This window comes from Mizuhopecten yessoensis, unplaced genomic scaffold (assembly GCF_002113885.1).
Source record: "Mizuhopecten yessoensis strain PY_sf001 unplaced genomic scaffold, ASM211388v2 scaffold715465, whole genome shotgun sequence".
Lineage (NCBI taxonomy): Eukaryota > Metazoa > Mollusca > Bivalvia > Pectinida > Pectinidae > Mizuhopecten > Mizuhopecten yessoensis.
In genome coordinates this window covers 2,478-15,541 of record NW_018479631.1, presented here as the reverse complement: position 1 = coordinate 15,541, position 13,064 = coordinate 2,478, and the positions used below count along the sequence as shown (strand labels likewise).

General features: G+C 37.7%; 1 protein-coding gene across 1 annotated transcript; it reads right to left on the bottom strand.

Annotated features, from left to right (window-relative positions):
* Nucleotides 1-285: 285 nt before the first annotated feature.
* LOC110441097 (laccase-25-like) lies at nucleotides 286-5,021 on the bottom strand. The gene is made up of 3 exons (XM_021484197.1): nucleotides 4,757-5,021; nucleotides 2,372-4,388; nucleotides 286-960 (listed from the first exon to the last, which is right to left on the bottom strand). Exons 2-3 carry the CDS (start codon nucleotides 4,386-4,388, stop codon nucleotides 845-847), a joined length of 2,133 nt encoding a protein of 710 aa, XP_021339872.1. The 5' UTR covers nucleotides 4,757-5,021; the 3' UTR covers nucleotides 286-844.
* Between the last annotated feature and the right edge of the window lie 8,043 nt (nucleotides 5,022-13,064).

Below are 13,064 nucleotides of genomic sequence, written 5' to 3'. Positions count from 1 at the left end.
AGAGGATTTCATATGTCACAAGACTTCTACTTCAGTGTATGTAATTGTTTGATCATCTTTGTAGTGATGTTCAAGCATACTTAAACATATTTTATTGGACATGCGCAGTACTAGTAAGTGTGAACAAACCGGAAGTTCAACGTAAGACCTTCAATGGTGTTGCTTGTACTTTGTACATATTAGGTTAAATCTGTTTCATCCAGCATCATCCTATGACTGAACACTACAATCTTGTGTAAGCAACGTAATCATTCGAGTGTACAGTTTTTACAAAATGTTTTTTTATTTTTTTTTGAAGACAAAATTGCGTAATCAACACTTGATTTTTATTCTTGTTACATAATTACGAATGTACAGGATTTACAACAATTTACATTTGAGAAAGTCATACTAAGTGTATTGTTGACACACAACAATTTGATATTCTTAAAACAATGTAAATATGCAAACTTAAATAATAAAAACCCAACACGTTATTGTTATTTCAGGACGTGATTGTTTAACTAAATAGGATACACCACGGTAGGTGTTTTTTGTATAATAAATGTAGGAACGCATCTTGTTTAAAAATACACACAAACGCATGATATCTGCCAAAAAGAAAAAAACAAATATATACAGTGTACATATATAAAAAGGTAAATATTAAGAAATAACCACTAGATCATAGGATTGATCAAAAGAATATATTTACATCTTTTTCTTCGTCAGGCAAAGTTCTTAATCCATGAATGCACGGCACGAGAGAGAGAGAGAGAGAGAGAGAGAGAGAGAGAGAGAGAGAGAGAGAGACTGTTCTCCGTGTGCCTTGCAGTCGTTGTACGTGTACCACGTCATGTCCTAATTATCTACGGCAACAACAGCAAATGATGCCGATGATCAAGGCCACCACTATAGAGATGGCAATACCGACACCGATGCCAGCGCCGAACCCAGGACCTGTTGGTGAATCTTGGCATACTGGAACAAGAAAATAACATCAAGTTATACTTTTGAATAATGCCCGTAAGAAAATGTGAAGCATATTCATCTAAGCAGTTGAATCATGAATAACATTTATATTCATCGGTAAACAAAGAAGTTTAAGCTTAAAAGTTTTCTTAATGAAAATATTGATTTTTGTAAACTGATAAACACCACCAAAACATATTAAGACAAAGAATGTTGTACTACAACGTCAAATTAAGAAACTTCATAGTTCCAGTGACGTCACAGTTAACAAAGCCAGTGTTTGTTATTTTACACACAAAACCCTGCTTTCTGATCGATCGATTCATTGCATTGTGGAAACAACTAAAAAGTATTGATGATTTTACCGGTGAAAGCGTATAAGAATTTAATTTAGCCAAGTCTTACACTAATATTCCTTGCGAACTGTGTACGGGACACATGTACAACGAATGTCATTCATCTTGTATACTGACAAAGTGGAAATTTCCGCGTATGAAATGTTGGTATTGATTTTTTAAACTTTTCGCGTTGTGGACATTTGTGCGTTGTTGAAAGTTCTGAAATCAGTATATTCTATTAAAGAAGTTATCAACTGTATGCATGTATTGGTATAACAAGGGTGAGAAAACTGGAGAGAAAAGAATTAACAAAGGCCGCTTGCGGCTTGAGGTAATTGTTTTCAGGCTAAATGTTATAAAAGTCTTTTTCGTGTCTAAATCAGTGTCCATATGCTTATGACAAGCAAGATGACTTAGATCATTATTTAGATTAGGCGGGCGCGCTAACATTCGTCACGTGATGCGTACATGTCTTCATTTTACAACAAGCTGTGTGTTTTCATCATTTCTGACCCTGCGGGAAGAAGTTCTCAATTTCAGTATCCATTTGGTCGACAGATGATAAACAATAAACACTGACGTCATACTGTATGCCAGATGTTTATTTCAATCCATCTAAACCACTTTTCTATCGACATCGCTCGTCAACACATGAAATCAGCATTTGGCAGATTTACAAAACAACAACAACACTATCTCAAGTCATCTTCGCGCTAAGTTCACTAGCAAACTTTCAAATATGTAACAATAGTTAAATGCGTGTAACCTCATTCGACAAAGGATAACATTCCGACGGCTTGCTTATTTATATTAGCGGAAGAGGTTCTTGGAAGAGCATATGACCATACAAGTACGCGGATGGTTTATTTTTCATTTATAAATGGTTATTAACCATCGCAAAAGTACAATTTTCTATATTATCTATAAACAAATATTCGCGCGTGGATGTATTCGTGGTATTATACCCAACACTAAGAACGCAAACACTTCCACACCGCAAAACAATTCTACTTTAAGGTAAATTTTGTACATAGGAGCGGTTAAATACGATATGGATGACACTTCCTTTTTAATATACAAACCTTCGGTTTTCTTGCCATCTCCGGTAAAATCGCCACATTTTGGGAAGTCGTCCGGAACAGTAGGATACATTTCTGGCGATTCGATGATCACCATCCCCATTCCGTTTGTATTGTGGAGGTCAATGTGGCAATGAAAGAACCAGGCACCAGGGTTATCGGCCTTGAACCTGATGACGACATAACCGTGTGTAGGGACGATGATGGTGTCTTTCTGTGCAGTATCGTGTAAAACAAGATCCGGAACGTTCCCTCCATTCCAACTATCATTGGCCCAAATAGGATTGTTGCAGTACCCCTTCGATCCGCGAGAACACGATATGTCTGGTGTGGTATCAATCAGGAATCCACTGGAATTGTACCGGCCAAAACCCATCTTCATGACGTAAAAAGAATGTCCATGTAAATGTACCGGATGTGACCATCCTTTCCCGTTTCCAAGATTGGTCAGAGTAAACTGGTACACCTTTCCATTTTCTATCTCCTGAATGTAAGTGCATCTGCAGGTTTTGTCCTCACAATCTGGATCGCATGTTTGTTTGATGGCTTCGGGCTGTGAGTATAAGGGGGCAACTGGGGGTACAAACCGACGGCCATTTACTGATCCTTCCATAAAGCCCACAGGTCCTGAGAAAGCAAAGTTAAAGAAAAGCTCTTCATCAATATTGGCGACATCGTGTGGCCGAGAGTTGAAATCATCTGTTCTAGCGTCGTTATAATTCTGACAAATTTCACTTCCATTTGTAGGAAGAAGATAAGGACAATTGAATATCACACATGGCTGCGACACGGTACACCGAGTTTTGATGCTTTTGCCCGGGTTTAGGAGTCTTTCTCCACCAATGTAATGGATAATAGCTTCTGCCACGTGGTACTCACCCCTTCTTTCGATATCAGTTTCAACTTCCAGTGTCTGAGCAACTAATAAGTAGTTACTTTTCGGCTTGTCTGTAAATAGTATGAAGTCATATCTCTCCCCTGGATTTATGATGAACGATTCAACAACCATGGGTTTTAATGCAAATCCGTCCGAGGCCACAACTGTTATTTGTGGATGTCCGTCTACATACACACGGAACGGGTAGAGAGTGGCTGCACTTATTACTCTAAATGTGTAGGTACTGTTTACGGCCACATCAAACACTGTCAGAGGAGCCCCATTATGTTCTGAAAATGACTTGTAATAGCGACCTCTGCCGTTCACTAATCCGGAATGGAACCTAAATCTACTGTACATGCCACCATCCACAGAATACGTTGTATCGTAAGGAGTTTTACTCGCTTGGTCGTAAACTCCATATACCATACGTTGGTACAAAGTTGCTGCATCATCGTCATGGTTCCAATCTTGTAAGATGACAACATGTTCATTTGGTGTTGTTGCTGCTGGCAGTTCCTTCTTTGGACGTATCACTAGTGCTCCATACAACCCCATTGTTCGCTGATCGCCGATGTGGGCGTGGTAGAAGCTGGTGCCGTGCGGTTTAGCCGTGAATTTGTAAGTAAATTCTTGACCGTGTCCTAGTGGGCATTGGGAAACCATGGCAACGCCGTCCGCATAGGTGGAACCTTGTTGATGCATACCGTGCCAGTGTACCGTTGTGCTATCTGTGTGCATCAGGTTACGCACGTGGACGATCAAAGTCTGGTCCTCGTACGCTGTGATTGTGGGGCCAGGGAACAGTCGATTTATAGCAATTACCACGCGAGAGTTGTTACCATCCGCCGACAAGATATACGGTTCATATTCTGATTTTATAATGGGACTATTCGGTTTGTTATACTCATACAGCTGGCCTCTTTCCGGTACCACAAGAGTTTGGTCTTCTTCAATCATCATGGTAAGACGGTGTTCAATACTTAAGTAGCACTCACAGACATCATGTTGCGAATCGCATGTTGTATTAAGACATGGATTTAATCTTCCGCGTACATTTTCCCACACGTTGCCAACACTCTTACCTAGTGTCAGTGTTGCGGTTACAGTAAGAAGGCGTACCAGGTAGAAAGACCAGTCCATCTATAAGATAGAACACACAAGATAGTCATGTTTTTTTTTTATTTATTTCAAACAGAATGCTTATTATACAAAAGATAGGTAAGAGAATGGTCTGCTGCTGAGTCCTGACTTTGATATAGATAAAAAACAATAGCAAAAAATAGTCGATTTGTCCATAAAGTAAAAAGAATATAGTTAAACAGTTGTGTTCGGAAATACTTTCTATTTATATTATGAACATTTACGAAACAAACAGATTATTTTACCTATGTACATATTTCATTTGGTTATGGCACAGTTTGAAGCTGCAGACATACCGCAGTTAGGGAAGTAAACTTTCTTTGAAATAGTCCAAAATTCTATCAAAACATTTTCATTTTATCACTCACCTTTAAATCTCCGTCCGGTCTGTTGTACTGCCCAAACTGCTCTGCGCGTATTGAGACAACAGCATACGTTCCAAGCTATTCCCAGCCCACTGCTATACCCGTTCACAAATGACCAGTTCTTTTGTATGCTTTGACATTACGGTTAAATCACTGCAGGACATGGTTCAGGCAGAGCTTCCCCTGCATGTTTATCAAATACAATGCAACCTTTTGTTTGTTAGGTGTATTAATAAACTTGTTTTTTGAAGATGTTAAACAGCCTGTTAAATCACACAAAAGTACTCTTAAGATCTACGTTTTGCTTTACACGACAGCGTAACGAGAATACCTCAATATTCTGTAAGCCCGCAATTCAATGCAGTTCCAGTCAGTGCACATAGCTAGAATTGTTTTATTGCATGATTTAAATGGTACATCGCACCCGTTGCGTGCCTTAATGTTATGGCCCTGGTAGACCAACGCGGTTTTCCAATTACCCCATGTACACTGCATTGCTCTCAATAAATGCATGCCAGTGCAATTTCTGGTCTTGTATTGTGTTGACCAACATTAACAATATTTGTTTAAATGAATCAATAAGTAGGGGAAGCGTTTAACGGTACACGGCTACCCGGTATTAACTAACGAGAATGCTGACGGAACACTGTGTACACACTGAATACAGTATATTTCCAGTCAGAGTTAAAATGCTGACTTGGCGATCTAAGGGGTAAGGAATTGTTATTTGGCTTGAACAGGTTATACTAATTAAAACTAAGCTAACGTACCCCACACCGGAGATGAATCAGTCTTAAGAACGTTATAGCTGTTTGCAAACGGAGATATATTGTGAGATCTCTAAAAGATTTCCTGCATGAAAAGTAAAAATGTGACTTAAGATTGAAATCTACACTGTTTCCAACCTGATTGCTTGTCATTCGAACAAACTCACATGTTTTTGCTCCACCATTTTGTGTCCGCCATTTTTGTTTATTTTCATAGAATAGAAAGTCTTTTGTTTATACATATTATATTTTTGATCGCCTATACGATAAAAAACACATGATGATACATACAATCTTTACAGAAATAATTGTCAGCCTATAGTGATATCTAAATCGCTGCACTTTTGATGTGACGTCACAAAAGTTATCCAACCCCGTGGGACAGGTTAAGGACATTGTTAACCTTATACTGAAATAAACCCAATCTCGCACCTCATTAGTTGTATGAAAATATATCTATAATCAGAAAGATGATATGCAGCTCGTCTGGAGCCCGTATTCAACATTGCCTCTACGTTTGAATAAGTATAAACAACGAATTCCGTGCTTTAATGAGAAGTAAAGCATATTTGACGATGTACATGATAGAATATGTAATATTGTTTTATACACCATAGCATGATGTTCTTGTACTGTTGACCTGTCGTTAATGCATTGTTGATGTGACCTTTCATAAGATATATCCCTGCTTCAACCGTTCTCTTACACTCTGTTCAAGGCCATACAGGTGTGCATTTAAGCATAAGTAATATGCAAATGTGCTCATACATGTACATTTCTTCCGACGGGATATCTCAGGGACCATTATTTATTTAACCAAGTGTTCTCTTCACAGGTGAACGTGCCTGTTAATGATGTGGAAAATGTTGCCGGTCGTTTGTCGCAGATCACTTTGTACGTCCGGACCTTATATTGTTCAAGGTTGGTTATTTGGACTTTTAATGGTAGCTCGCGCGCACGTCCGGGCCAACAAGAGTAATTAATATAAGTTTTAAGAACTTGTTTTATAATTGTTGTCAAATGAATAAAAAAATAATTTGATATATAATGTTGGTTTGCTGTGCTTTATATGTGTGATGTACACCACCTCAATCCACCTTTTTACTTATCCGGTCTTCTTTGCATGTCAACACAAAAACAACAAAAAACACATGACCGTATGTTTCTTCCTCTCTCCTCAATCTTCAAAGTTCAGTGTATTGTTAATCCAAAATGTGTTTGACTGTCTTTGAGGTGTATTTAAATAACAAGCCTTTGTGACATGTCATCGTCATTGATTCCGTCACCGGCGATAGGTTGATTGTCTAAATCCTGATTCTTTTGTTTAAACCGTAGATCGTCATGTGGAGCGGCAAATGTGTATCCGCTGATTACGCTTGTTCCGTCCTTGTATCGCTTTAAGTATCGTTCAATGGTAGCTGGAAGTCTCTGAAATAGCTTTGTTGACACTTCAAATCATGTTTTGACTGAAATTAAAACCTTTAAATGTAACTAATCCAGATCATTGTCAACGGAGATCGTCAAGTCCGGTGATTACGTTTGTTCATTCGCCGTGTCGCTTTAAGTACCATTCATTGGAATCCGGACCGTCTCTCAAACAGTTTATTTGATTCTGCAAACCCTCTTTATTGCAAGAACCAAACAAAGAGCATAGGAAGTAATTCATCTAGGGCCCGTATTAAAACCGTTCTCATGCTCAAAGTCTTATTTTGTGTTCAAGCCTAATGTCTTTTTCCAGTGATAAATTATGAAAAAGTACACTTTGTCAACGAACTGGGAGAATTTGTGAGAGTCTTAGGGCTGAATATCATTTTCAATATTTAATTTGACTTTTTGACCGTTTAACATGAATTTAAACCAGCGGTAAGAAAGTAGGTTTGAGCATAGAATCCATGCTTAAGCACGAGACCGGCTTTACGAATACGGGCCCAGATCGTTGTCGTGAATTTGGTGAATGTTAATATTATTGTTAAATCAGTTGGTGGAAATCTTTGACTACGTGCTACATGTAAATGATGACCTGGGAAAATATGTGTGCTGCCTTTGGATTGTTTCCATATTGCTCCGCCTCGACATACACGTGCGTATGTCAACACGCCGATGGAGTGTGTATGTAACGGTCATTCTGATTGGTAAAAAGTTAGCTGGGAGAAGAACGATAACTCGGTATATCCGCTAGGTGGCAGTGGAGGGAATTATGAAAACACGGCTATATCCACCAAGGGTAAGTGGAGTATATACGAAGCTCACACTTGGCTAGCTAAGATGTATGTGGAGCGGCAAATGTGTATCCACTGTTCCGTCCTCGTGTCCCTTTAAGGATCGTTCAATGGTAACAGGAATGTCTCTAAAATAGCTTTGTGGAAATCGCAAACCATCTGTATTGCTTAAAAATAAAAGAACCATAAAAATGAATGTACCCAGATTATTTTCCTTAACTAAGAGAATATGTAAAAGATGTGGATTAATTAGGTTGCCCTACACGCGTCAGCTGTAGGGAATTTCCCTTTAGCTAAGCGGTAGAGCATCGGGCTGGAGAGCCAAGGGTTGCGGGTTCGAGCCCCAGCGACGGCACTATCTTTATCACTATTCCTCGTCCTACTACAAATGTCATGATTTTCGTCGTGGGCATTCCCAAATGTTCGGTACAGGTGACTATTTTCTCTGAGTATTTTTTGTTTTCGTGTTTTGTTATAAAGTCTGCATAATCGTCTTTTTCTGTAACCATGAGCCTACTGCTGTGTTTTTATCATGTTGGTTTCATGTGAACTCAGTTTCGTATGTTTGGGCACAGTCACAAGACTGTTCACAATTGTCGCGGATGTTTACATTGCTGATATGTGTGCCAGCAACAGACGAAGCAGGATCCTCACTTTGGTTGTGAAAAGGGGTATACATTCGGGGTTGGTTGCGTGGATTTGTTTGGCCTTCTTGATATTTGAATTTGCAAGATTGGCTCCCATCTCTGTATTTAACAAGTACTCAAAGACACTGTAACAACCAAGCGTACGAATTCACTTATATCACAATATATAACCTCTTAGATCGACTACAATAGGGAACCGTGATCAACCACCCCGTTCCATTTCAGATAAAATCAAATTCTGATTTGTGTTTTGCGAAGACGAGAAGGAAACATTCAATGATAAATATACTATGAAACGAAATTTATTGGAGAGTCAATAAATCTTCAATACGAAACTAAGGTCTAGATAGAATATTTGCTCTTAACCCTAACGAGTCTGTTATACAGATCCTAATCTCTCTTGAGGAAAATGTTACTGCGGTCTTTAATTTAGGTCCGTATAAATCAATAGGTTAATAGAGACAATTTTATCTTATCATTTTTCTGAAAAGAAATGGAGTATCAACACCTTTTGACTTGAGTTTTCGTACGAGTCCTGATATGGCGCCTTAATAAACTGCTAAACCAATCCAAGTCAGGCCGATCAATAGACATATCAACTCACTGCCGTTATCCAGGGAATTATATGAGCAATCAAACATTGATTTGGCCACTTAAATGACCAACATTCACACCAAGATGACCAAAGTAATGGGTTTATATAATGTAATTAGATCCCCACCTTGCGCGGTGGAACCATGGCGGACGTGATCTGAATCTCATTAAAACCGAGTTAAATCCAATAACATCGGTGAAATTGGGATTTTGAAGATTTACTTCCCGTGAAAATTCTGTTCATACCGCTGTTCGTATTCATACCACTGTCTATACATTATCATCTATACACTACTTTATACCACCTACCAGTAGTTTGCGAAATTCATTATCATGGATTGTCGGTATGACTATACATAAGAAGAATTTGAGAACAGATTTTGCCATTTCCCGGCATTCGGAAACGTATTTTCTCATAAAAAAAAACGTCTGCTCGCGCCAGTTTACGTTCTCAACCGGAAGTGATATTCACACAAAAGTGACCCGATTGCTTCAAGTAGACAAGGAGGTATAAGAAAACTACGATTAATTGATTAATTAACCAAATTACAGCATGGGGTCGAAAAATGGAATATCAGACTGAAAGTATTTTTTGCATCGTAATACAGTTCGATGTATGTATGTAAAAATTCAGTCCAAAAAAAGTGGTGGAAAGTATTCATTTCGCACAACAAAGTACTCCGTGTACCCAAAAAGGTGAGGACATAAGACACCTCCCAGGAGTCCAACAAAAAGCAATGCACCTGCTTACAGGTAATTGTTAACGAAATTCGTTGCAAGCCTACAATAAACCTTTCAGCGCATGTTAGGTCACAACAAATTCCAAATTCAAAGCTTCATCACTTGGCATGATTGATAATGTTTTGTTACCAATCAATTTTAAGATCAAATACAATATTTTTTATTTAATATTTTTTAGAATTTGTTCTTATACATTTTTTCCTCAGACTGTCGTTTTTACATTGCTTTAAAGGGACATTTTATACTCATTTGTTAATATTCATCTCATAATCAAGACTAAATGTATTGGTGAAGGTTGCCATCGTATCTTCGCATAATCTAGTAAATGTAAAGGTACACGAAATGTAAAACAATCCATGGTATAAATGGCTTTTGGTTATACTGACCAAAAGTGGCATAACTTGCTCAAATGAAGGTGTTAGTGTTTGTCCGAATGGCTACATAAGGTATCTGCGCAAAAGAGAATCTGAAACAGAACGTTTTGAAGATGAAAGTTTTCCTCTGTTAACAATCAAGGACCAGTTTTACGGGTCCTGTTCATATACAAAAATGTTATCTTTGTTTTAACAATTTTAATTCGAAGGTAAGCAAGTGCACAATTCTGCAAAACTCTGCCAGACATTAGTTATTAATTTTCACACAAAAAATGTAGTGTTCTGCGTCATCACGTGTATTCTCATTTCTTCTTATTGGCAATGATCTGAACTCATGTACACAGGTTATACTATATGGAAGAGAGTCTTTGAGTGCTCAATTATGATGTAGGTCATCTGAAATAATTGATGACCTTTTAGAAGTGTCGTACATCTTATCAAAGAATCAATCAGCCTTCACCCTCAATTTTTGTCTCTTGGATGACCCTGACTGCAAAGCTTGGACAGGTTGATCAAAGAACCGTTTCTCAAAATCCATTCATACTTTGTCACTTTTCTTTCTTCTTCAGTATAGACCAAAATTACACAAATTCTGGAAATTCGCAGAAAATATTTTTCGAGACAAAGTGACCGCCTTAAAAGATGGTACATATATCTACATTTAAAAAAATGCTGACCATAAGCTTCAGAGAATGTCTTACGGTGGCTAGAAGGAGCGTAATTATCGTAAATGCATGAGCATAACTCTTCCTGATGGCTATATTTTGGACCCATCAGGACCATTCTCTGGAAGTCAAAATGATGCAAGCATTACAAAAAGCATCATGGACAAGCTCACATGGTTGGAGCAAGACGACAATGTAGTCGTTGATCGTGGCTTTAGAGATGTCTTGCCAATGTTAGATGCATCTGGTATTAATACCAGTATGCCCTCGTATCTTAAGACTAGTCAGAGCCAACACTCCGATTTACAGGCTAACATTGACAGAACAGTTACTTAATACCGATGGCTTGTATCATGACCGTCTTGAGCATTGGATACTTTTAGAACTCAATTAATATCAAATTACTTCATTGATATAATTGAGGAAGTGCTCAAGTTTGTGACTGCATGTCCCACTTGGATACGGGGACCAATTTATCAAAGATCACCGGAAACTGTCAGAAAAGACAGAGAACTTGCACATCAAATGAAGTTTCTACTTACAAAAACAAACTGTTTGGCTCAGAGGGTGAAAACAACTAGCTCTCTCCAAGAGAGCAAAGTCAGAATTAGTAAAGATTATGAAATATGAGTGTATCTCAGATTTGTTCCAGACACAAAAGCCAGACAAAATATAATGTTTGGATTCAGTACACGACACCAAATGATAAAAATCCAATAAAAGATAGCAACTGCCAATGCCAAGTTGGGAATGTGTGCTCCTACTTCAAGTATACTTTATTATTTTGTCTATCATAGCAATCTTCAAAATAGTAAACAGTTGCACCCAAGGGCTAAAAAGTTTCGAAAGCTTGAAATAAACCTTGCATCATTTCTTCCTTCTTTTTTCCAATTCTGCCATTCGATTACATTTCGTACTCTTGTATCTTGCAAAACATTGTCTGTAAATTTCATCATTTGTTAATACGGCGTCTATAATATATATATATAAACAAAGTAGCCAACAAACACACACTCTCTGAATTCCATTGATAGTTGTCTATGAATCTGACAGCTGATTGGGCAGTAACATGGATGTTTTGGTGGCCATCTTGAAAAAGAATCAAACATCGAATCTTTTCCGAACATCTTCTCTGTTAATTAAATTTGCATTCCATCCAAACTGGAACACTTGTTTTCTTCTTTTCTGTCAGTTTTCAATCATAATGATTAGACTACACATATAGTCATGAATTTTGATGTGTAGACCATATAGGCATTTGATCCCTTTTTTGAATATGTTCCACCACATATATTGGGTTGATATTTTTGTAGTTCAGCACCAAGCCCATCTATAACCAAAATAGTGTTGGTATACAAACGTTATAGGATACTTTTATTCTAAGATGAACGCATTTTATGTCTGGAAAATATCATTCCTTGAGATGGCTTCTGTCTGTTGATTTGTCTGTACATATCTGATAACTAACCAAAGCAATGGATTTTAATATGTATACTGTAGTATATGATCCCTAGTTTTGGTTGCCCCCCCCCCCCCCCTCCTTTAAAACGAAAATGAATTAACACTCTGAATAATAATGTATTTCTGTACAAACTATATTATATGTCATAACAGATATAAAACGTTGATTGGCTTTGATTTGGTTACCTCCACAGTCGTAAGAAAAGCTTATTTCATTTCTATTCTGAGGATTATGTATGTCTCATATCACATTTCCTATTACTCTTGTAGGTGGATTCTCCCTGGGATTTGTAGCTTACCCACATGCTATAATCTACTTTCCTCTGCCACAGTTTTGGGCCGTTCTCTTCTTTCTATTACTGCTGCTACATGACCTAGATCCTCAGGCGAGTAAACCTTTTTATGCATTCAGTTATTAACCTAAATAAATAGAATAATATCCGTTGAAGGGGATCGACGTAATTTTCTTTTTTTCTTTCTTTGGAAGCTTGTGTTTCCGTAATAACTAATGAGGTTATCAATTTGATAGCAAGACCTACACTGTTCCAGAATGATACAGCAATTATGTTGTGACGCTTTGTTGTTAGACATTGTATTGAAAAATTCAATTAACAAACGGACGCTAGACTGTCATATGTATGCTCATATTTTTTCTGTTCGAAATAAAGGTTACTTGATACGATCGTAAGATATTATTTATATGGGAATACTGCTGATATCAAAACACGGATCTGTTGCCCACTTTTGCATCGCTAAAGATACATTTCTATTTATTTATTTTTATTTTTTTTCACTCTCGCAGATCAATCTGATTACTCTTTCAATCGGTATCGTTTTTTTTTT